The sequence below is a fragment of the Puntigrus tetrazona genome, unplaced genomic scaffold, assembly GCF_018831695.1.
Source record: "Puntigrus tetrazona isolate hp1 unplaced genomic scaffold, ASM1883169v1 S000000837, whole genome shotgun sequence".
Classification (NCBI taxonomy): Eukaryota; Metazoa; Chordata; class Actinopteri; order Cypriniformes; family Cyprinidae; genus Puntigrus; species Puntigrus tetrazona.
The window spans coordinates 472762-500000 of NW_025048437.1; the positions used below are offsets into that span (position 1 = coordinate 472762).

Here is a 27239-nt window from a genome sequence, read left to right on the forward strand (position 1 = left end):
GTGTGTTTTCACATAAATGTTGATAACATTATTCTTTATATTAACTGTATTAACTACTATCAACAACAAAATAATAATGATATTGGAATATATAAGAAAATACAGGAAAGAATAACACTCTAATATTTACCATATTTATCATGTGTTAAATATTTATCAACAATGCACTTCAAAATCACTTGTATAGACACAAAATGTGATCAATATTATCATTATTTAGTTTATTATATAAATTTAAACTGAAAATGTATATTAATAATATCTCTACTTTATACACAGTAATACATATATATTAATATTATTAGTAAAATATGAATAGTATTAATAATAACAATAAAATGGTATGAAAATGAATATTGACCCCTTGTTTTATATATGTTTTACGCTGTGTGTTTGTATGTACATGCACAGACATCTTTTCTCTTAGATTTAATAAACCACACAAAAAGAGAAAAATATCACCACACCGAACAACACTCATCTCTTATTATTGAGCCCAAAAGATGGTTTCCATAGGAACATAATTCAGCGAAAATAACACAGTAACACTCAAGAAATCATAATGGCTGGTCAAAAATAGCCGCACACGCAGAACTGATTCTGAATATGACAAAAGCCTGGACGTTCGTTCCCGTTCAGACCTCGAGGTGAAAGAACGGGCCGCAGCCATGTTTGCCGTAACCGCACATAAATTATACATGCTCTTTCGTGTTTGGAGATGCTTTTAATTTCGCTAGGAAGGAAATGCGACAGGAAAAGGCACATTTCTGGATTAGCGTTTGATTATAGTTCAGTCATGCAGAAGATGCGAAGCTACGTGACGCAAGAAAAGCCTTCAGGGAACCTTTTAGATGCGGACGACGCCGCTCTCCGAACACAAACGGGGACAAAACATTGCGCTCATGAAGTACGGCGAGGACTCCGAACTAGCCTTATTAATAACAGCGCGCTTTAGTCAGAGAAAATACACCTTTTAGCGTTTAGGGTTTGAAAACCCCTCATTTCAAACTCAAAATCACTGCCTTTTATAAATGGAGCGAGATTTTATAGCAGAGACTGAAAGCTTATGGCGATGCTTTAAAAATATAATAAAAGCCCCGTGAAAGTGGCTGTCAAAACACTTTTAGTTCAAAAGCGGTGACGTTTGATGTCAAAATGACAAATATGGAGCTTAAGTTTGGTCTGTTCCTCATAAAGAAATCGTATGACTTCTGAAGAACTCTACTATAAATTGTGAGCGTCTTCACACCCGACATGCAGCTAAACACATCTGTAGTACAGAAAAACAACATCAAGAACACTTTGCTAATTCTCTATTTTTTTTTTGGTTTAACATGAGGAAAAAAAAGTCATGAGTTTGAAACAAAATGAGGGTGAATAATGACTAGAACTAACTACCTTAAACAAGAAACACTTACTTTCTCCAAACCGATGTCAGCAAAAATGTTATTTATTTACAATTATTTAACAAAAAAAACATTATAGTTAAATAAAACTTATTTCACAACCATAAAACATTTGCTATTTAAAAACAATAAATTAAAACTAGAACCAAAACTACTTAACTACAACTAAAGAAAAAGTCTCAAAACCAACATCAGTAAAAAATTATAAAAAAAATATTTTTAAAAATAATAATAAATAATACTGAATTTATTATAGTTAACTAAACCTAATTCCAAACCTATAAAACACTTTGGAAAATAAATTAAATGTTAACAAATAAAAGCTAAAGTTATTTCTCCTTTTCATTTTGTTAACATTGATGCATTAAAATAATAAGGGACTAAAACTGTGATGAATAGATACACACATTTAATGCATTTACGATTTTTTAAATGTATTGAATGTGTTTTTACCAATTAAAAAAATTATGACACAAAACAACAAAAATAAAACCTAATTAAAATATTAACAGCTGATTAAAACCAAAAATAATCTAAATTACAGTGAAATAACTAACTAAATGTTATTTGGAGGGTTTTGTTATTCGTTTCTGTATATTTTTCAAAATGTTATCCACACAATAATGGTGAAAGCTACTCATATACACTCTCTCTCTCTCTCACACACACACACACACACACACACACGAATCTGTCAGGTCTGATATGTGTTCCTACAAGCACCCTGAGTTCCCTACAGGGCTCTTAGCCATGTGAACAGGATTCCTATCAGAATTCAACCTCGGACATCATTTAAAATGATCGTAATGGGATAAAATGAGATCCTGCGGCCCTGAAGGAGTCCTGCTGGATATCATACCTTTACCAGATATCTATTGTACTGTATTTGAAACATGTCCTGCTAGTCTACAGTTGAAATTAAATCACACGCGGAGTTGAAAGAAGTGTCAAAATGCATTGGGATGCACTACAGTTTATTTTATTTTCTATAAGATAGTTTTAGTTCCAGTAAAGGCTTGTAAAAAAGAGAAGGGGTGATTAATCTCAACTAGGAGTCCTGAGCACATCTTGACCGGGGCTTGCGGTGATCCTGATTGATTTTTCACATCATTTCGTCCCGAGCTTTTTCAAGTTTAGACAGCGAACGTGACGCGGCCCGGGAATGTGGATAAATGCTGACGCGCGGCGGTCCGATTCATCTCTGAGGCTTTCACGCTTTTATTGTCTCCAAACTAACGTCAGCAAAAAAGGAATCTGCTCGTTTCTGAGGAGAAGCGATACCTGACCGGACGAAAAATCTCATTTCTCAGACCTGATACTGTTTCGTAACTCGGGAGATGTCCTCGGATGTTTCCTTCTTTTTAATACTCAGACCACTATAATATATATATACACACATATATATATTTTATTCATTTATTGGGCGTGCAATGAACTGTAGATGATCGGTGATCCATATGGACCATTATAGAGTAAAAGTTATCACTTAAATTTCAGACTATTCAGATGAAGAAGTCGTCGAATCAGTTACTTTTTTCAGATGGACACGTTGAAAACCTTTAACGCAATTAACGCAGGGGCGGGGCTTTCTCTTGGAAAGAAGTGCATTTATTCAGTGGCACGCTCTTCAGCTCCACACCGTATCCTTTGATTTCAAAGCGTGAAATAAACGGTGTGCATGCAATGACGCGGTCAGTTAAGCCACGAAGCCACCGAATGGACGATCGAAGCTGCCTTAAAGCTGTGAAAGCGTGTAATATGTTTCATAAGAGACGCATTTAAGAAGAACACGTCTCTGAAATGCCCAGCGCTATCTCGTTCAGCTAACACGGCCGATTTAACTCGTCTGCTCGTTAATAGAGACTTTAAGGCTTGAAGAGGGTCGGAGGTGAGAACAAATAAGATTCGCTTTAATCGGCCGCGGCTCTTAAAGAAACAACAGCCAAAATAACCTATAATAACCGGCTGCTGTGATGTCTAGCAATTAAAGGACAAAAATAAAACTGATAAGTCTGATAAGTTCAATTTCTGTATATTTCAGCTAAAGGGCACAAGTAAATACCACATTTATTAGAATGGGTTTATGTGAAGGTTGTTTTAAGTTCACTTAAATTAGAAGTTCTTTTTAGGTCTAAATGTTAAAAGCGATAGCTCCTAATTGTGCTGTACTTTTGGATGGATATAGTCATTGGTTAAATATCTGTGGGGGCTTTGTAATGTCGAATGGCTAATTAACGATTAAATAGCTACTAGTGGAAAAACTATTTCGCAGACGTCAGTGCGATGCTGGCATTCAGTCACAAAAAAGACGGCAATATGCACATTTTAAAAAATGTGCTGCCTTTATGATGTTCGTACGTTCATTTAAAGACCGGCTGTGAAATCGCGATCTCTCATTAACCTCGTAAGAAGACGCGTGTGCTTTTTTTTTCTCACGAGAAAACACATCCGAGCAGCAGGAGCCGTCGACCGGACCCTCTGTTTTCTCTCGGCTGCCGCCTGTGACCCTAATAAAAGAGGCGTCGTTTGCGGTTCCTCGCTCCAGTGGAAAACTAAAACCGAAAGTGTTTAGCCTCCAAATAAACGAGCGTAATTTCGCGGAACGCGAGCGATCTGTAAACAGCGTGCGGTGTGTTGTTCGTTAAACGTGTCACAAGATGTGAATCATGACAAACAGCGGCAGTATCTCAGCTGACTCACGTAAACAAAGCGGACGGTAAACGCGCACTCATTTCTCCCGACTCACGTGGGCTTGTGGGAATCGAGTTATGCCGAAAATCCCCTTTTTTTGCGCCGAGTGTCTCTCTCTCTCTCTCATTCCCCTCCCCACCTCTCTCTCTCTCTCTCTCAGGATCTGGCTCATGTTAGATCCTGTCTGCTTCAGCAACGTCCGAAACCCCACCTCCTCCTGTCTCTCTCTCTCTCTCCACCCCGTCTCAGGCGGCGTGGAATCCTGGCTGTGTTTAATTGCCGAGTGGCAAGATCTGAGGGAAAGATCGGGAGCCGCTGCGTCTGTCATCGCTTTACGAGCCCCAACCCCGGGAGAGAGAGACGGGGAAGGTGTAGGAAGGAAGTGTTTGGAGTTTGGGAACGGGTGAGCTGGGGGATTTTTACGCAGTGGGGAGGTGAAGAAAGAGGTGAAACGCTGAAGTAAGACTTGGAGGAAAAAAAAAAAAAAAAAAAGAGGGAGGGAGGGAAAGAGAAGAGGCCCACCGTTGGAGAAAGGGCAACGGGAGGGAAAAGTGGGAAAACAAGAGTAAGTTAGAAAAAGGAGGAAGGAAGGAAGGGGGAGGTGAGCGAAAAGTTAGAGAGGGAGACAAACACAGTGAGCGAGAGCAGACGCAGATGAGAAAAACAGACGCCGTGGATGGCCTGGGTGGAGAGAGAACCAGTTGTTTTCTAAGTCGCCTTTCGGACTGGAATGCACTCAGAGAATTTGAGATTCCCGACGCCTTACTGCCAACTTTGCTTGCGACGCACGCCGGGCCCCGCAGACGGATCATGCCTGCGTTTGGAGTCCGGAGTGGCCCCGTTCCCAAAGGAGCTGGGGATGGAGCGAGCGGGGAGGACTGAAGCGTCTCCGCTTTACGCAGAGGAGCTCCAGCATCCGTGCTACAGGTGGGACTCGGCTTGCGTCCGGGAGATCCGGCGGGAATGTGGATGCATCCATCGGTGGTATTACCCGGAGCTGCTGCATCCCTTCACCGGCGACCATGTTTCAAAGGTCAGAGGTCACCGCTGCTACTCATCCTACATTCCGGAATGGGACAGCGTTCATCAGCCTGAATATAACGGACATTGCGAGAGGAGACGGGTGTCGTTCCGGAGTCACGAGGAGCGCCCGGAGACTGGCAGACAATCGCACTGTAACGGGTCGAACTCCAATCAGGCGGGTTTTTTCCCAACCGAGGTGCCCTTGAGCAAGCTGGGCCGCTCCAGGACATTTGGCAATGGGCTGCAGGTGAACGGACCGCACCAGGATATAAGGACGTCTCGGGGGGAAGAGGGTCTGGAGAAACATGGCAAGCAGAAGAAGAACCAGGGAACAGTGCGGGAACAGATCAAACAAGTGGTCACAGAGCTCGAGGAAGTGCTGGGTGGTCTCAAACAGGTCCAGTTGGAGATGAAAGAGGTGAGGATAGAATAATAAATAGAGGGAGTGATGCAAGATCAAATATATAAAGTAAAGGATAGTCTGGTCAAAATGAAAATTATGTCATCATGACAAAAGTAAAGAAATTTGACTTTTTCTTATACTGAAAACCGTTTAATCTTGGATGCATCAAAGATAAGCTTAAAAAACTTCCTTAAGTGGATAGTTCACCCTGAAATTGAAAAAAATAATCTGTCGTCATTTACAACTTTTTGAAACACGAATTTGAATAAATGATCTAGCCAAAGTTAAAACCGTCACAATTTACTCATAAAAGCATGAAGAAAATTCAGAAGAAAATATATTTTTTTTTCTAAAAGGAATAATCCACCCTGAAAGGAAAATTCAGCTTGAATTTATTAAAAAAAAAATGAAATTTGACGTTTTTTTCCTTAAAAGGATAGTTCACCCCAAAATGAAAATGTAGTAATTTATTTGTGAATTCATGAAAAATACATAAAATAATTTGATTACTTTAAAAAAAAAAAAAGTTTCACCCAAATATTCAATGTAAGTGTAGTTATTTAGGCTTTTTTCATGACAAAAAAAATGTAATTCACACAATGATCTAAATTTTCTCAAAGGAATACTTAATTCAATCAACAAATAAATGCAAAATAAATTTAAAAAAAAGAAAATATCTATGATTTATGCCATGTCACGCTATACCAGTAAATCAGAACCGGATTATTTTTTCTCCAAACGCACAAACGGCTTTTGAATTTATTTTGGCTGATGTCTACTCCCGAACTGCACACAAACTGTATTATAATAATTTCCCAAAATGCAATTTGTGTGGAAATATTACTAAGTCTGTAAACAGCTGTTAACACAGGACAGAGACGCTGAAGACAGACACAAAGAAAGAAAATACTGTAGCAGGGAGATCAAGATGCTCCAAATATAGGAAGAAAAATACAGATATCGAATAAGAGGAAGGGGTTAATATGAATGAATCTCTGAAAGGAGCTATCTTCACAAAATTTTAGATGACATTTTCTTTTTTTCTTATGTTCATAAGAGCAATACAGGGCAACTTTGTATGAACGTGCATGTTCTTTTAGTCCATTTGCTGTTTATTTAGCATAATTTCACAAATATAAAGCCACCAGTTTATTTTTTGCTTTACGTTTGCTTTAATCTTTTTGTTGTTCTGGTTATATAAGGTTAAAATTCACATTTTGCCTCCAATTCTACTAAGGTCTAATAAAATGTTATTTAAATTAGTTTTTTTCGCAATGAAATATCGATATCGCCTGGACAGTGGAAAACATTCTGATTTTTAGCTCAAAAGGACGTACAAAAACCGGACGTTTCTCAGAATATCTCGTTTCACAAAAGTCGTACTGGTTTAAAAAGACAAGCGAAAGTCGACAGCCATATATTTCTGTTCATGCATTCATAAATAGTACACGTTCTCATTATATAATGAGTTTTGTCACTGATTTGGGGTTCAGCATATTTGAGATGGGATTTTAATAAGCACCGGATAAGACACTGGAGACTGCATAAGATCAAAACTTCGTTCTGTTTAGCCAGTGGAAATATAATTTCAGTGTGTTCTCAGCAAACAGCTTTGTGATGAATCTATTCTGAAAACATCTTCTGAAAGCCTTCAGAAACCAAAATACACATCTGCCAGAAATGCACTGTCAATTATCTTCAGAGCTGGAAACACTACATCGAAAGCTGTATTGTGAAGAGGAACACAGCCATTTCTGGAATCGAACGGGCAGGTCCTTAAATCCATCACAAAGGCTTGTTATAAGAGATTAGAATCTTAAAATCAATACCTAAAGATAGCTCAATATGTGCAGACTGACATTAGCAATAATGGACTATGCAGGACGTTGGACATTAATTGAATTATTTAGATATGTTTCAATGGATGACTCAAGACTCCCATTAGATGTAAATGACTGCAACAGGAAATAAAGTCAGCAGAATAATGCATCAAACTGAAAGAAGCCGGTATTGCCTGTATCAACCTAATGATGACCTGAGTGGATGTTTTTGTTTAGTCAGTTTAATCACTAGTCACTAGTAGTTTGAAACATCGTGATGCTATCAAAACAATTGATGTGAGTGGCTTGACATGTCAACTTTAGCCAATGCCGAGGGTATAGGGGTGGGACTATTAATGACAGACAGCTTTATGTAGCTTTAAGTGTATTAAAAATACAAACTATATTGTAATAAAAGATATATATGTATGTATATGCCGACCATCGTGTTGTTCTAAAACACAAAAATGTTCTACAGAATATTCATGCGGCTTTTTCCGCCATACAATTCATATTCATTCATTCAAATCACACTCGTTACTTGCTGAAAATCTTGCCTTCATGTTTAAAGAACAGAGGTTTCTTAAGGTTTCGAGTATTATAATAAAACTGAAATGACTTTTAGTTTCGGGTTAACTCAATATGATCGCAAAAATGATTGGCACGACACATTTTAAGAAATCATATCTGAGTATGAGAATGCAGTGGCAGGAAAAAATAATCCAGTGAACTGTTTACAAAAATTAGTGCGTGATTCCTTTTTGTGTGCCAAAGTTTATAATGACATTAAGGCCCCGACATACTTAAGACAAAATTGAAAGACCAACTTAAATGACATAATTTCAAACATTAAAACTTTTCGGAGAGTTCTTTTTGCCTCCTAAACACCTTTGAGCTCCCATTGGTGCGAGGCAGTTACGCAATCGGTGGGTGTGTTCTGAAACTCCACCTTCTTTGATGAGGGATTTAATTTTTTCCCTGTTCGTTTCTCATTCAGCCTCCAAGTCGCTACAGACATAGCCGAGCTGCCACAGACATATCCGCACCTCTGCGACTGCTCACAGAGAGACTTAAAAAAAATTCAACAAAAGCAATTGATTCCTACGAAGAAATAACAGCAAAGCTTGTGCCAATGACCCGGAGTTATGAAAAAGCTGTTTATACAAAAAATAGCTTTGTTTGAAGTATATAGTGGCCTTAAGAGTGTATAAAAAAATTGACAGAATGTATTTTTTCTCTGTCTGTGAAGGTTGTCCAACAAATCGACATTCTGACGTCCAATATTGACCTTGGTGAAGACGAATCAAGACTACCCAATGGACTCTCCCAAGATGCCACCAAAAGCAGTCGGACTGGTGTTGTGGCGTTGATTCACAATTCAAACAGCGAAGAGGACATGTCCACTTCCAATTCCTCTCTGGCTCAGAGCCCTGTCACTGTGGATTTAGTTCACATCAACAGTCCTTCGCCGTTGAGAAACTGCACAAGTCCGTCCCCTCCTGAGCAACGATCCATTACTGTTGAGGATAAAGGCAAACAGGCTGTGAAACAGAGTTCAGAGACTCAGAGGACTCAAAGGACGGCCAATGGAAACTGCCTACCGCATCGAACGACAAGGAAAAGCCAACTGGAAAACCACAGGCCCCCTGTAGCTCCAGCAGCGTGCACTAACTCAAATAAAACCCACCGGCCTCCACCTTACCCTCAAAATGGACAGGTGAAGACGAGGACGCCCCCTTATCCTGGAAAACATAAGATGCTCTCCTCCACCGTAGTGTAAGGATACAAAACCCTAACTCGCTTTCACAGAAACCCAATCATCAGCAAAGAGGACAGCATACGCAAACACATCACACATACTCACAGAAACACCGCACACATGCTTAATCGTTTACCGAGTAACTTGTCCAAATGCTTCTTGGTGATGAAACTCAGGGTAAGTGGACACTACATGTCCTTTAGACGAATGGTCAGCATGTGCTTGCTGTGTTTATGTTTATGCATGTGTCTATCCGCACTTCTAAACTCAAATAAGCAAGTATTTATACACTACTGTTCAAAAGTTTTTTAGTTTTTTTAAACAAAACGAAGTCTCTTCTGCTCACCAAGGATGCATATATTTGATTAACTGTTCAGTAAAAACAGTAATATTATGAAATATTTTAACAATTTAAAATAGCTGTTTTATATGTGAAAATATTTTAGAATGTAAATGAATCCCTTTGATGTTTAGCTGATTTTCCAGCATCATTACTCCAGTCTTCAGGGTCACACGACCCTTCAGAAATCATTCTACTCTGTTGATTTGCTGAAAAGTAGCATTTCTGACTATTATCAATGTCAAAAAACGTTGCGCTGCTTCACATTTTTTTATATTTTGTGACATATACCTTTGTCACTTTTAATCAATTTAATGCATCCTTGCGACATAAATTATGATTTTTTTTTACATAGCCATTCATACTGACTCTAAACTTTAGAACAGTAGTGTATTACCTAATTATTGCATTTATTTACATTCAGCCTGTTTTATCTCAACCATTTCTCCTAGATTAGAATGAGATTAAACAGAAGTGATTTTTAAAGGAGCAATTCCCGAAGGGTTTATTTCACCAAAGTGCAGAAACATGTGCCACATCCATGTGCCTTTCAGAAGAAAAAACTCACTCTCCATTACAACAGACACCATCACCATGTGTTTTTTCTTAGTTATTATTTCCCAGAAAAGAAAGGCATGGTGGGGTCTGCAGGCATTGAATCATCTCCTTAGAAATAGAGACCGAGCCATTTGAGATGAAGACAGTCTACACAATGACTCAGTGTTAACAAGGCTAACTATGCGTCATGAAAGATGTCTTCCATCTGTTCTGCAGGCTAACGGAGTGTCAATACACTGCACTTGCTTCCTCAGATTACGGCGAGCTTTGTTGTTTGCCCCGCAGGCAGAAGAACGACGCTGAACGCTGTGCAATTCAAAAGCCCTTCCCGCATCTTAGATCTGAGCTTGAGCATAACTTTGGGACAACTGTGCAGCTCTTTGTTCCTTTATCACACAGGATTTCGGGATACAATCAGGAATGTTTGATAAGCATTCTATAAATGAAACTTCTATCCACGGCTGATTATATCGGTTCTTCTTCGGTTGTTGTCGAGGCACGTTAAAAGTTCAAACGCGCAGCTTCAAGGCTGGGATTTCTTGGGAAGTCATCTTGCACTGCTGTAGACAAATATTGCTCTAAATGATATTATGACGTCTCTCAATTAAATTTACTGGATTTTCTCGTATCCTGAAGAAAACATGAGTGCCTGTGCAAAAACCGCGGTTGCCAGGGCACTGCTTTGTGGTTGCTAGGGTGTTTTTTTGGGTGGACGCTTACAGGCTCAAAAGGACCCACCCACAAGTCTCTATAATATTATCATTCCTAAATATGCAACCTAGGCTCACTGAAAAAAACATACACACTGCACTTTTCATCTGAAATAAATACTAGTGGCAGCAAAATCGCTAGCAACATTTATGGCTTGTTACACAAATTATTTAAAACAGTGGCAGATTATCAATTAATAAAGACTTATTTTTGAGCAGTTCCAAATTCCTTGTATAATGTTATGAGCTCATAACCTTGTATAATGATTGCAAACTAATAGATTTCGATGATTGATGTTAGAATATTGTCAGATTTATGTGTCTTTTCTTAGTAACTTGCCCTTACTTGGTTTAAGGTACAAACAAGAAAACAAGAAAAGCTCAAAGACTTATATAAGCAAGCTAAAATGCCATGTAAATGCATTTTTAAGTGCACTCTTAATTTAGTTAAATGTATTGGCTATGATTTAGTATAAAGTTTAGAGTATGTTGTAGGTTATTTTTGCGATACAGCATTGACCCAGCATCTCTCTCCAGAGGCTTCATTTACGCACAAAGTAATAAAATGTGAAACGATGTAATAAAGACACTGCCAGATTCACGTTCATGTAGTTTAGAGAAAACCGAACGTGCTTTTGTCCGGTGAGTGGTGCCAAAAGCACATTCGGGTTTCTCTGATCCGAATGTCAATCTGGCAACGCTTTTGTTTTTGTACGCAACATAAAGTGTTGCTACATTTACATGTAAGGGTTTTATACGCTTTTGATGCCACTATGCTCAACATTTCACTTAGATTGCGTTGCGAAATACGCAAAGGGCAACGTAATAGATCTATTTTGCAGGCATATTTTTCCAATGAGCCTAGATTGGAAATAAAGCTCACATCCCTGCTTTTTTCGCCAATGTATCAGGTAAAAATCGTATTTTCCAGACCAATGAAGTAACAGCACACCTCCTCTTAATAAGGCAAGATTTTGATGGATCATGCAAACTTGATACTTCTTATAAACCCTTGCCTTAGGAAGCACACCTAGTTCAACGAAGCCATTTAGCTGGGAGAGCCTGAATTTGACACTATTCCCTGACGTATCTGACATTCCTCTGGGGTTAAAGTTAAAATGGCAGATGTGATCTTTGTGTGCGCGGTCGAGAACAAAAGGAGCTGATTCCTGCCTGCCGGGATGTGAAAGCAGTAGTTATGGTTTGGCAGTAGAGGGTCATTGTCCTCTAGTGGAGGGTATGCGTCTCTGCACCATTGTTTTTAGTGTTTTCAGGCCGGCCCTTCTGTCTGGTTTTCATTAGAAACCGCTTGGCTTAAGGCCTGACCGAATGAGGCAAGCTCGTACAATATTTGTGATGGTCAAATAAACACAGGCATTTTCAGACATCATTTACGATGACGGCCACCCACTAGCTGGGAGGGCAACAACAGCTGGGCTCAACACAAACCAGGAAGTAGGTGCATAACAGACAGCGTCACCCAAACACAGCGGATGTTTTCATAGACGTGTGTTTACAGAGAACGCCCACCGTTTGGTGCCTTCACTCCGGCTACCCAGCGTCGGTTTCAAAAACCATGTCTTCATCGGCTGTAATTCGGAGATCTATTTATTACATCGCTTGTTTCTCCAAGACAGCGGTGAGATTAAAGTGAGAGCAAATGGAGAAACTTATGCGTAAAGAAATAGTTATCTTAAAATGTTGTTCCAAAGCTGTACATCTTTCTTTGGGATATTCTGAAGAACGTTTAGGTCCAAACTAAATTGGACACTGCTTACGTTCAGTGTGTTTCTTTTAAATATTATTTGCGATGGAGAATGACCATTATTTTGGGTGAACTGTCCTTTTAAGTCTTGTCACTCATGTTTCTCCTAAGAACAATGTGCGCAAAAGTCAGCGACCCCAATGTGAGCTCAAGTTCTCGTCACTTTTGTAGCTCTACAACAGTACTTTCACTCATTTCTGTCTGTTTTTTCTAATGAATTCTATTGTTAAATATATCTTTGACTGTCAAAATCCTTCCCTGAACACAAGCGTGATATAATATTACTCAAATACAAGATAAATAAGATTTCCATCTCAACCAGAGACATTAAAGTTAAACTGCAACTATAATAAAGTCACGTCGGATTTGATAGATTGTTCAAGCAAAAGCTATTTTAAGTACAATCATGAAATATAAATGTGCAGAAGACAGTTTTACTTTTGGGTAGGTGGATAATTACATCTGTCTGTGAGTGCTCAGAGTTTGGCTTTAACTTTCTGGGGTGGCAGACGATTTGGACAAATGAGGGATGGAGCAATCATCCAGTATGACGGCATGAAGTCTGCTAACATTGCAACTTATTCTGGCCACCAATTAAACGCCTCCTTTGACAGGAAGAGAACATCTTAACACGCATAATGACCAACTACGGTTTTTATGTTAGGGGCGGGATTATTTAGAAAAAGGTTGCGCCACAACAGTAGTGTAGCAAAAATAAAATATATAACAGTACAGCAAGCAGGTTAAAAGGTTGTGTAGAAATTAAATTGTTAAGAAACATTCAATGATTGTGCAAAGATGACTTATTCCTGTAAGACACAAAATCAGTCAATTAGTTTAGACATTACCAGAAATAAAAAAAGTGTTTGATGAAAATGGCATGTGCATTGGCTAAGCGTTTGGAAAATGCTTAATGCTTTCTTTTTAAATGTCTAACACGTAGCCAAATAACTGAGAGAAAAAATATAACCATAAATTGTTATATTGTTTCATCCTCAGTAACGTCTATACTCCATATTAACCAAAAATAAGAATATAATCTCAGTATAAAAATGATACAAAAGGTCTAGGAGAAACAATCTCGTTATGATTGAGATTTATTCTGTTACTGATGGCATCAAGAAGATGATTTAAGATAAAAATGCCATGAAATCGTTCGTTTGTTTTAAAAAATACAACACCTTAGCAACGGCCTAGAAAACTTTAGAAACCACATAGCAAAATAGAAAATGCTAAAACGCTAAAAATTGTCCGAAAACCTTAGCAACGACCCAAAAAATACTAGAAACCACGTAGTAAAGTAAAAGATGTTAAAATATACTAAATTAAGGCCTTGTTTACATCCGATCACAGATCAGACACATCGCTGTCGCTCAATAAACAGTAAGATTTGAAATCAAAGCACAAACAATGTGTTTAAAGCGAAATATGTAGAATATTTAGAGGCTTACGTGTTTAAGTTGAACTTCGACGTGATTGAATTGATCTGATATTGATCGATCACTGAAGTGAAGTATTGCGCGCTGGACGCTCATTTAAACTTTTTGTCGCGACGGTTATTTTCCGTTAACTGCACGCGTTCGCGGCAAATTTCAAATCCATTCGCGCTGGTTGAGTGACAGGCGAGAAGGCGGCGCGTTTCTGACTATGATTATTATTTTTAGTGATCTGAACGCAAAACATCTTTATTCTTATTTTACATCTGTATTTAGCTCCATCCGCTCGTAATGCGTTCGCGATTCGGTTCGAAAGTTAACATATTTATCTGAGGAAAACCACGGACCAGGACCGTAGCAACAGCATATCAAAAAACGATACGCAACATTCAAAACCTATAATCGCTGAAGCCGAGCAATTAATTGCTTATTTACATCGTATCTGCGCGGAACTTCGCAAACAAAACGTTTCAACGCTAACCAATCTAAACGCATCTGATTGGCCAGTGCATTCACGAGCTCAGCAGAAACGTGTGTGATTGGTTAGAAGTTTACCTCAGCCTGAAAAGATCTAGGCTAAATGTAGTTCCAGATTTCAACTGCAAAGGTCATAATATATTTGCTTTAACTGCAACTTTCGCCTCTTTATCCTGTATGTCTTTTTGGTGTCATTTTTTGCCCCAAGCCCCCATGTTTTACTGACCTGTGTTTGTAAAACCGGTACTTTATTATTCCCTAAACTGAATAGTTGTGTAGCTATGTCCAAACCAGAGTGCATTCAGTCAGTGTCCTCCGTCTCTGCAGCTATTAAAAGTGTTTCCAATCAACATCCTGGCATCTGCACTAAAGTCGCCATAAAGACAGCACACTGCCGCATTAGGAAACTCATGTCCAATCAGATCTGCCGTCCTCAACGCCGAGCCAAGCTGAGCGTATAAATTAGAGTAATAAATCACCCTGATAAGCGAGAACAATCTTGGCATGAGAACACGGGAGGCTAAATTGCGTTACATTATTTTAGCACATAGCTAGCGCGAGGCGGTCAGGTTTGTAGAAGCCACAGCTATGCCAAGGACAAGTTAGAAGTGAAAAAGCACCTAGTGTCTTATCCTCGTGCTCATCTCCTGTAATTATTGCTGATTAGGTCTCTTCAAATGTTTGCCGGGCGGCTTTTCTTTCCTCTGATCTGGGCCCTGCTCCAGCAATTGCTTATAAGCATCGATCAACACGTTTTGAAAGGGACATTTGTCTAATGAAGATGCCCGTGGCTCGTGACCCTGTCTGTGACGAGCGAGACGCGAGAGCGCACTATGTAATGAAAGTCTTTTTATTACACAGGGACTGATGCCGCACAACCCAGCCGACTCAGACCGGAGGACGGAGAACCCCCGGGCCGAAGGGCAGTGACTGTGTTTCCCATGGAAAACGCCAGAAGCATCTCAAAGCCCTATTTCTTTCTCACACCCCTGCTGAAAGAAAAACCCTAGCTCGGACCAACCCAACGTCTCCAGATGGCTCCGTTTTACTAGCGTAGCTTGACGTATTTCCGATTGAAAGGAAGCACGTGAGACATGTGGTTGGGCCGAGAGAGATTTGGGACGCCGGCTCAGTGGGAAAGTCGTTTTCGGAGGCGGAGCAAGTCGTTTACTTTCGTTGAAAGAGTATGAAAACGAGCATTAAAAAAAACGAGAATGTGAATTGAGAAAGTAAACGGGGTCATGTTTTGTTAATGTTTTGCCACGGCACGGCAGTTTTCTTGCTCTTAGCCTGTGTATATTTGGTCTACCTGTTTCTTTTGGCAGATATATGCATTGGAAATGGAAATCGGGCCAAAAATATTGATCTTGTTTGCTGAGATATGCATAGACTAGACCTAGCCCTTAATCCTGATGCTTAGCAACAGAAAAAAAATCACCTTAGCAACCGCACAGCAAATGTTCTCGCATCATACCACCCTAGCAACCGTTGAAAACACTCAGAATAATCAACTTAATTGAAATAAATTGTTATATTTAAAATTGCTAAACTGAATTATAAACGTCTTTTTGTGATGTTTATTATAAAAAAAAAACATATTGTTTAGTTATATGTGTATTTTATCTGATAGAACACACATCTAATACAACCAAATTAAGTATGACAATTTATATTAATGAAATAGATAACAACTTGACATTTACATAAATGCACTCGGACGTTTCTCAATGATTAAAAGTTCAAGAAACGATCGACTTAAACCGTAATCAGCAACAGCAAGTTACAAAAGACGCCTGTGTGTTTGATTGCACTAATGCTCATATTTATTTCCTTCTCCAAACATTTAGTAGGAAGCGACTGGAATTCATTCAAGCGTTTTCTGTCCATTAAGCGTGTTCTTGCGGGGCCCGTTGCACAAACCAGTTCCCGGTTCGGTGGGAAGTGCGTCAGCGCAGGAAAGAAAACGGAGCTCGTCGAAGCACATCATGGGACTTTAGCTGCTTTAGATGGACACTCAAAGGCCCACGCGGGGTTAAACTGGTTGTTTCTGAAGGTAGACCGGTGTAGTAGCACGAAGGGTCCTAAAGCATGCATTACACTATTGGGGCTGACTGAACTAGTTTAGCTGGTCGAAGCTGTTTTGGGTCGTTTCAGTAGGATCTCTCTCACTAGCTGTGCTGGGTAAACCTTTTGGACCTAGCTGCCCTTTCTAACTAACCTGTGACCTGATATCTGTGCGATTCTCCTTTAAAGGGAACAAGGAATAAGCTGCTTTAGGTTGGAAATGATGACTTTGCAATAGGGCTCTTGGATTTATGCAAACACTGACTAACCAGCTAACAAAAATACCTTACTTCTGTTACATGAACCCATTTTTCTTGGTTGGACGTAAGCGTCGAGGCAATATTCCATTTTAGAATTTTGCTCACATGATGTTACTTTTTAACGTTCTCTGAACGTTTCGAGACAAGTTTAAAGAACATTTTGCATTAAGTGCTTGGTTGTTGACGACTTTGAGAGAACCTTAGCGCAACGTTCCTTGTTAGCTGGGTAGACAGACTAAATGCCAAAAATGAGGAAGGGTTTTATTAACGTTTTTATTTGTACTGCTATGTTATTCAGACCAAAGATTGAAAAGATATTCGTTCAGGGAGGCTAAAGGATCTGTAATTATGTTAAGCTAAAGCTAACGAACATTAACATCGCCTCAAAGGCAGCTCATAGAACCACTATAAAGAGGTATACAGCTGATATCTGCTAGAGTGTACACTTCTGAATTCAGCTCGATGGATCCTAACACAGTGATGCAGCTGTGGACTGGAATTATTTAATCAGTATTTAAAGCCAGAGTAAGGCATCTTTATAGACCGTTGCAATCGTGTAGTGGCATTTTCACTCTGTGGCCAATAGAGGGCGTCAATGACACGTGAATGTCTTATAAATGTGTACAGCTCAAATGAAATAAAACATCAAATGTGTAAATTACGTTCTCTGCGAGTTGTGATTTTGCAAGCAGAACAAAATTTGATCATTTCTAGACATTTCAGATCTTTTTAAACGGGAATGCTAAATATTAGGATATAGGCTACATTGGAGCATGGTGTAATGGTTTTAGAAATTCAGCTTAGAATCACAGGAATGAATTACATTTTCTTATGTATTCAAATAGAGTTTTTATTGTAATAATGTTTCACAATATTAAAGATTTTGCTGTTTTTTTACCAAATAAATGAAAAAAAAGAAAATATATATATATATATATATATATATATATATATATATATATATATATATATATATATATATATATATATATATTTGCATTTATTTTTAATATATATATATATATATATATATATATATATATATATATATATATATATATATATATATATATGTGCATTAATTTGATAAAAACAGCAAAACAAATATATATATACATGTATATATGTATATATACATATATATATACATTTTTGCTGTTTTTTCAATCAAATAAATGCAATATATATATATATATATATATATATATATATATATATATATATATATATATATATATATATATATATGAACTGAACAACTGAAAAGTGTAGAATATACACTAAAACATGTATATTGCAATACTGCTGACTCTTTAAAAAAAAAAAATAGCTCTCCAGTTTGAATCCTCTCACTTTAGGCTTTCTCAAATTCAGTATTTGCAAATGAAAGTATTCCTCCAGTCTGACTAATGTTTGCACTATAATTTAGCGCTCGGCATTGGAGGGTTTTGACTGTGTCTCTCTCCCTGTTTATTTAAATCTTGTCTGAGAGTTTCTCACTTCTCTCTGAGGGGGCCTCTTCACATCCCAGCATGCATCTGTGCAGGGGCCAAATGCCTTGCGTCTTTATATGTATAACATTATGAAGAGATATGGCACTGTAGTACAAAAATCACGCTGCTTTTTATGTCATTCAGCGTCTGTACATGCTAGGTCACATTTCATGCCAAAATCAGTTTGCTATTTTATTATTTGATTCATACTTTATTTAGCATTTTCACATTTTGACATGAAAATTGAACAAATTCGCCACAAATGCTCAAAACTGTAATGCAGAAAAAATCTCATTTGCCCTTTCTGCAATGCAATGCATTTTGTATTTATTTGCAGAAACATTTTAGCATTTTTCTGCTGCATTTAATTTACGCTTTTTAAAAACAACAAAGCAAAAACATTGTATAATGACCCATAAAAGGAACATTTTAATGCAACGCAAAATTGTTCAAAAAGGTCATTCATTTTTATATCACATCATTTTTAAATAAATAAAGCAATTATAATAAAATTTATAAATTGCGTATGGAATAAATGCACTTCTGATTTGGGGGTAAAATGCGAAAGTTTTCGCGTGATTAATTTTTTCGCCATCGTACATTTTGCTCTCATGCAAAACTGGTTTAGCGCAGCATGTAATGTGCTTAAGATGTTCTTCTTATTAAACACAGTTCATCTGATGTCTGGAAGCAGCCTCACGCTCCTGTCATGATGCAGGAACCTCTGATTACTCCAGGCGGAGCGGACAAATATTGAGCGTGGGTGACTCATTCAGTGACCCGTCTCTTCTCCCGTCTGGCCCCAGAAAGACAAATGGTGTGCAGCTTAAGCGGGTGTTTTCCTCGTGACTAGCCGCTAAGTGACTGTGGGTTAGCTGAGTGCACAAGGTCAGTCAAACACAGTCATTATTTTTGGCCCTGGCCGCCGACTAAACGACGCGGATGACGCTCGGACGCATTGCTCAGCCAAACATAAAGACAAGCGAGCATGCCTTAACGTACGAAAAATAGCTGCAGGGATTCAAAATCACTCGTGTTTTTGTTACTTTTAAAGGTAAAGTAAGGTCAGAGCAAATGGACCCAATTTCCTTCCGAGAAAAGAAAAACAACAAGACAAAAATACATGAATTTAAAGGGATAGTTCACAAAAAAAAAAAAAAAAAAAGACTACTTCTATGGAAGTCAATGGGTACCGTCAACATTCTTCAAAACATCTTCTTTTCTGTTCAATTTTCATTTGTAACACTTCAAGACCTTCAAGTTTTAAGAACTTTTAAGATGTTCACTTGTGAAAGAGAGAACAAAAAAAGTGTTTTTAATGACTTTTCTGAGAAACAATATAAGATGACAAATATCAGTGGGCTCAGAAACACATTCTCATACCCCAGTCGATAGAAGACATCTTAATGCTGCATCTCGAGTAAATATATTTTGAGTTAAATCTTATTACCTTTCCACCCAAGAACCCTGAAACATCTTAGACGTAGACAAGAACTTTTAAAAAGCAGCGATCCGTAACTGTGTACATTTATTTTAACAATACAGGCTGTTTGAGGATGTCTGAACGCGGCTCCTCTCGGGTTAAAACAGCGCGGCTGTCCCGAATCTGACCAAAAACAACACGCATTAAAAATAAGCGTCCGTTCACACAGCAAATGTTCGACGCCATTTCTCCTAAACAAGAAGCCTGCTATCCAAGAATAATACCAACCTGCGAGCGCTTACCGCACTTATTAAAGCCTTCAAGAATAAGTCAAGAAAGTTTTCCAGCTCTGAAACATATAAAATGCATTCTGGGGAAAAGTGCCTCTTTTATGGATTATGAAAGGTTCATATTTTGGTTTAGGGAGTCCCAAACAAAAGGTTGAGATGCATGCGTTTCTGCATTTTCTTATAACATGCATTTGCTTTTACCATATTTGCTCAACGGCTCCCAAACGATTCGTTCAGCGATTTTTCCATTTCATTTAAAGAAGTGTTTGCGAGGTTTTAACGCTCCCTAGAGGCGCTAACACGAATTAGCATTTTCATTCAGACCAAGGCGAAAAGACCAACGAGTCTTGGCAATATGCTAACGTTTAATGTTTTTGACGACAACGTGAAACTGCTTGGGACTCTTTTTAAAAAGACGGCTTTCTTTTACACTACCTTTATATGCTGCGCGATTACAAATTTAAAACTCTGCAGATTGTTTTAATTCGTGTCTCACACCGCGTGAAAGGTCTTTTTCAGAAACCAGTAACAGGAGCACTTTAAATAGAGGAAAAAGTAGACTTTTGCCTGAAAAAACGAGAGAGATTAAACCCATCTGAAAGGGAACATCCGCGGAACGTTCCGGTGATGTTCTCTCGAAGCGATGAGCAAATCTTCCTAGTAACATTAAGAAAATGTTCCCAAAAATGGGATGCGTTTTCCCAAATATTTGGCCAGCATTTGCCGCTATTTCTTCCTTTTCGGAATGTTCGGAACGTTTAAAAGTAACATCCCCGCAATGTTCGCCAAAATGATCAAATGGAACGTTTAGAGAACATTGTCATGCACTGGAGGAATAAAGGAAGGAGAAAGAAAACGACGGATGAAAGGCGGGTGATGAAGAGGTTTGTTAGATGACAGAGATGTGTTAAGTGTCTCGGAGAGCGACTACACAGAGACCGAAATAAACTCTGAAAGAGATGTGAATGAAAGCTGGAAAATGATGTATTCATCTCTCTGCGGTGTTATAAATATATAATAACACTCTTCTGCTCAGAGGGTGGCATTTATTTGATTAAAAACGCAGTAAAACTGTAATCCCGCTCTTTAAAGCTTCTGATTGGCTGTCAGTTTTATCGTTCACTGGCGGGAAACTGCATAAATTAATTTGCTTTTAATCATACAATAATTCCAACAATATCGTAGAGGGGCCATTCTCTTCAATTTAGAATATTTTTTAATAAATTGTTGCTTTTACACAATCAGTATTGAATAAAGTGCTATATAAAGAAATATGACTGGACTTACGGTTGGTATGATACAATATAAAAAAAATTTAAGGTTCAGCTGGAAATGTTTGATCCTTGACTCTTTATCATTTATTAATTATGTACTTTATGTTTAACATATTATTCTAAATCCCTCCTAACAGTGATTACAATTGTAATGTTTTTCAGTAATTTGACTTTATGTGTTAAAAATGCAAATGTTAATAATATTAATGATAATATAGTGTTTGACGGAAGTGAAGAAAAACGAAAACGTGGTATTGATAAGAAAAAATGGATGTTGACACGCACGTGTTTGACGTGCATATGATACGTGCATATAATACGTGCATATAATACAAGCATGTGAAACGTGTATATAATACGTGCAAATGATACGTGCATATAATAAGTGCATATAAAACGTGCATATGATACGTGCATATAATACATGCATATAATACAAGCATGTGAAACGTGCATATAATACGTGCAAATGATACGTTCATATAATACGTGCATATGATACGCATATGGTTCATGAGATCGTGTAGACGCGGCAGACAGACTGTCCGGCCTGATTTCTGAAACACACTCCCTGCGCGCTTCTGAAGGAAACCACCATTGCATTTCCGGCTTTCCTTCACACGCTCTTCTCACACACACACACACACACACACACAAGCAACGACTAAGCGCGCGTGTTCTCTTACACGTATACCGCCCCTGACGTCAGTCCGCCCGTCTTTCACACACTTCACAGACCACGTGATGTCATTCTCACTCACCCTACATATTCCCGGGCCATACCTGTGCGAAGAGGAAGAGGCAAACATCCCGAAGGACAGACGGCACAACTACTTCCTGTTTGGTCTGGACTCCGGACCTGCAGCAGCTGTATATAGTTTGACAGCACGACAGCTCTTGAGCATGTTAAAAACGCGAGTTTTAAATATTATAAAGCGTTTCCTTTGTGAAAGAGAGCATTAAGATGAAATGAAAACATCTGCAAATATTTGAAAGCGCGCCCTGTATAAAGTCCTTGTCTCTCAAAAGAAAGAGTCGACTCTGAATCATCTAAACGAGTCCCAAGCCGTTTCGTGCTGACGTCAAAACAAAACATTAGCATATTGCCGCCCACTTCTTGGTCTTTTCTCGTCGATTTGAAAATGCACTTTCTTTCTTCACCACTAGGTGCCGCTTTTGTAGCCTTAAATGAAATCGACCGATCGGGTTTGGAAAAAACGACTCGTTGAACGAATCTTTTGGGAGTCCGTGAACAAATAAAGTAAAAATCAATGCATATTATAACGCATATATGCATATAGTTTAAAAAAGTATACACACGTATTTCTTTTCATTTACAACTGTTTTAAATAGACTTAAACGACAATAAAGATATTTCAGGGGCATACGTACAGTAGCAATATATGTATACATTTTTGTTTTTTAATTTTTTTTCCTAATATGAATTTTGCCACCAATATCAAAAGATAGTGTTTCTGACCTCCTGGAGCCGAGGTAACGGACAGCATGTTCTCTGAGCATGTTTCACAGCCGCACATGTTTATGTTATGCATGTCTGGCAGATGTATATATAAACCCACGCAAGAAGTCTTTCTGTCTCCAGTCCAGCTCATGATATTGTGTTCAGTCTAAGACGCTGTCCCCGGTGTTTCGGGCTGACCGTAGCTGAGGAATTTCTCCACTCTGTGTGGAAGAGAGTGTGCCAGTGCAGAGAGACTGGCACACACACACACACACACACACACACACACACACACACACACACACACGTTAACCATCCCATAGGCGTAATGGTTTTTATACTGTACAAACTGTATGTGCTATTGAGCTACACCTAAATCTACTCCTTACAGGAAACTACAGACAAAAAACTCACTCTGTATGATTAATAAAACACACACACACACACACACACACACACACACACACACACACACACACACACACACAGACCTCCATAGATCACTCTCTTATTCTCACGTTTTCAAGTCAGTGACAAATAGAGGTTCTCAAGATGGGAAAAAAAGAGAGAAATCCTTTAAAAATCAGGTTTAAAACACAAGTTCACCCAAAAGGGTGAAAAATGAATTTATGCGATACATTTTGGGAAATATTATATATGTGTGTATGTACGTATGAGAGACGATACTGACAACAATGAGAAACAAAAAAAAAAAAAGACTTCAGAAAAGGATATGAAAATAAACGATACTTATAGAAAAATATCAAATGTAAATAAAAAAAAGAACTCTATGTATTTGTAATATTTTTAGGAAATTTTTAAATTTTGTGAAATGAGAAAATGAGACTGAAAAAAATATTTAACTGCCAAAATATTGTAAATATTGAAATAAATTTTGACATAGGAAAAATAGATGTATTTCAATTATATTTTGATTAGATTTCAAAATTTAGATATTTTTCGATATCTAAAAAATATCTAAAAAAATGTAAACACCAAAGGCGTATACATATATATATATATATATATGATGATAAGAGAGAAATCATGCATACATACACACTTAACATACATAAAATTACTCGCATAAATAAATGCTGAAATATGCAAAAGAAAAAATAATAACAAATTATATTAGACGATCATTAATCAATATATATTTATAATAATTTGCGTGTGTGAGTGTGCGTGTGTGAGTGTGTGTGCGTGTGTGTGTGCGTGTGTGTCTGTGAGTGTGTGTGTGTGTGTGTGTGTGCGTGTGTGTGTGTGCGTGTGTGTGTGTGTGTGTGTGTGTGTGTGTGTGTGTGTGTGTGTGTGTGTGTGTGTGTGTGTGTGTGTGCGTGTGCGCGTGTGTGAGTGTGCGTGTGCGTGTGCGTGAGTGTGTGCGTGTGTGTGTGTGTGAGTGTGTGTGTGTGTGTGTGTGTGTGTGTGTGTGTGTGTGTGTGTGTGTGTGTGTGTGTGTGTGTGTGTGTGTGTGTGTGTGTGTGTGTGTGTGTGTGTGTGTGTGTGTGTGTGTGTGTGTGTGTGTGTGTGTGTGTGTGTGTGTGTGTGTGTGTGTGTGTGTGTGTGTGTGTGTGAGTGTGTGTCTGTGAGTGTGTGTGTGTGTGTGTGTCTGTCTGTGTGTGTGTGTGTGTGTGTGCGTGTGTGTGTGTGTGTGTGTGTGTGTGTGTGTGTGTGTGTGTGTGTGTGTGTGTGTGGATCCTCCGCAGCTGTTTAAACACTGTCTCTGCACCATCATGACATGTTTGAGAGGAGCAAACTGCTCACGAAACAACCTCGTTTCCTCCATCAAGTGAACATGCGCGCTCCATATGCTCTTTTCCTCTTACAATTAGCACCTAAAAGGGGTTTGCACCCTTACTGAGTTTCACAAATATATCAGAAGACCCACTAATTAATTTTTAACATACATTTCTGTGGTAGAACTATGAGCAGCTCCAAATTCAGCTTTCGAGTTATCTACAGGATCTGGATATATAAATATATTGATAAAAGCCACAAAAAAATAAATAAAATAAAATAATATATATATATATATATATATATATATATATATATATGTTAAGGTTCTATTTTGTACTAAAATTTAAATCTAAAAACAAAATTATATTTTGCATCTGAAAATATATTAGTGTATTTTATATTTTAAAGTACAGTATATATTTAAATGTTATATATTTTAAGTATTTTACAAGCTAAAACAAAAAAACAAACAAACAATTAAATACATATTTTGCTATTATTGCTAAATGCCTATATCTTCAATTTGCATTTTTTAAAGACAATTATTAGTATATATTTCGTTGTAATGCAAATTTTGATTTAAATTTAAACTATTGTCAAAATGAACCTAATGAGAAACATTTCTGACAATAATGAGAAAGGAAAGAAAGACAAGCTAAATTATATTTTAACTGTTAATTATTATAAAATAAAATATATTTCGCTTCTAAAAAATAATGCCTATATTTAGCTTTTATATAAAACTGAACCCATATTATGCATTTCTAGAAAATAGGCCTATGTATTTGTATTATTTTTATTTATTTTTTAATGTAGAGAAATAAGATTAAAAAAAATATTGTAAATATCAAAATAAATATTAAAATACCAAAAGAATTGTAAGATTGAATGAATGCATTTAGGCTCACTCAAAAGCAAAATTATTATACATGTTTTGGATAAATTATAGTTATTTAGAAATAGACGAGATGAAAATATTTTACGAAAGTATTGCAGGCACGAAAAAGCTTGATAGAAAAGAGATTTATTAAAAGTGTTGCAAAGAGCCACCTTTTTAACAGTGCTCTGAAAAATGTCATTTGTAATTTTTCTCATTTGTAAATAAAAGATACCGCTTCAGACTTTCTTCTTAAAAAAATTCACATTTAATTGATGTGCCATTTCTCGGTAATTATTAGTGAAAATTATCAGCCCTTTCTGAGTGAAAAATGTCGCCAATTTTGTTAATTGTCAATAAAAATACCTGCGTCTTCAGCAGCTCTCTGTTCAGTAACAAACCCCCGTCTATTGACCCGAGTGAGACGGCAAACAACATGTCGAGCAAGTTCCCGTTTAATGTCCTATAAACAGAGAACGGGTCCCTCGGCCCCGAACACGAGTCAATATTAGAACAAGGGCCTTTTTCCAGACACTTTCAAAAACACTGAGAATCTCCCCCGGAACGGCCTCAGCTCCTCAAACGCCAGAATAAACGCTTCATCCGTGCTCCTTCTCATTGCACTTCACCTCAGGAGCCTCTCAGTCCGGGCCCTTTATTTTAAAATGATTTAATACGCCGATATTTCTTGAGCATCTTCGGCGCGTGACGCTGAAGACTGGAGTAATAATGCTAAAAAAAAATGCAGGTATAAATTACATTTTAATATATATTTACATCGAAGCGATTTATTTAAATTGCATTAATATTTTACAGTTTTACTGTAACAAATGCAACACTGGCGGGTTTTAGCATTTTAGACATATTTACGTTGGACTATGAGCGAGCCGCTCTACGGTGAGCAAAAGAAATCGTCAAAGACGTAGGAACTGCGACGCGTTTTACTTCCTGTTTTAGAAAGAAACGCTTCTGAATCTGCGAGAGGGTCATTCATTCAGCGCTAGGAGACACATGGGATGATAACATCTCGGCCTTCACAGCTCCGTGTGAGTAAACAGAGTCCTGCAAACCGTCTGCAGGCTGATGAAATCACACCGGCTTCAACAGACCACAGCACACACACACACACACACACACACACACACACACACACACACACACACACACACACACACACACACACACACACACACACACACACACACACACACACACACACACACACACACACACACACACACGCACACGCACACGCACACACACACACACACACACACACACACACACACACACACACACACACACACACACACACACACACATTCGCTGATTCGAATGTTCTCACCCTCAGGCCACCCAAGATGTAGATAAGTTTGCTTCTTCATCAGATTCGGAGAAATGCGCCTCTGCACGAGTGAATGGGTGCCGTCGGAACGAGAGTCCGGACGGCTGGCAAAAAAAATCCGGTCCATCGGTTAACGTCTTGAGAAGACAAAAGCTGTGTGTTTGTGATAAAACTGTCCGTCGTTAGGTCATTCTCAACTCCAAACCGTTGCTTTCAGCTAACATTTGAGTCTAGCAATAGAAACATAATGTGAAAAAAGTCAGTAGTCTCTATCAAAATCCAGCCAGGGGCTTATAAAGAGTGCTCGGTCCGAGCAGATTTCTCTCCTGATTCAGACCAGAATGTTTTTCACCGGAGGAAGCGTTATAAGCGTGATATTAGCCAAGAGTTTAAAGTTAAAACATCTTAATAAGGTGTTTGGACTCGGCACCCATTCACTGAAAAGCATCTGTTTCTTCAAATCTCATCTAATGAAGAAACAAACTTATCTTGGGAGTATGAGTTCAATCAAATGAGCGCTTAACGGTGCCGAAAAAAACGTATTTGTAATTAAAATAAAATAAATAAAATAAAACAATATAAAACAATATTTAATAAATAAAACAATTAAAAACTACAAC

General features: G+C 38.0%; 1 protein-coding gene across 1 annotated transcript; it reads left to right on the top strand.

The window, feature by feature from the left end:
* The first annotated feature begins 4323 nt into the window (after window positions 1-4323).
* si:ch211-178n15.1 lies at window positions 4324-17484 on the top strand. The gene is made up of 3 exons (XM_043233485.1): window positions 4324-5538; window positions 8593-9119; window positions 15250-17484. The coding sequence occupies exons 1-3, from the start codon at window positions 4828-4830 to the stop codon at window positions 15254-15256; spliced, it is 1245 nt and encodes a 414-aa protein (XP_043089420.1). The 5' UTR covers window positions 4324-4827; the 3' UTR covers window positions 15257-17484.
* Window positions 17485-27239: the final 9755 nt, after the last annotated feature.

Bases quoted from the DNA above. Each gene is read 5' to 3' on its own strand.
- si:ch211-178n15.1 (XM_043233485.1), top strand. From the start codon at position 4,828: ATGCACTCAGAGAATTTGAGATTCCCGACGCCTTACTGCCAACTTTGC. The intron at 5,539-8,592 runs GTGAGGATAGAA...CTGTCTGTGAAG, and splicing joins TCCAGTTGGAGATGAAAGAG to GTTGTCCAACAAATCGACAT.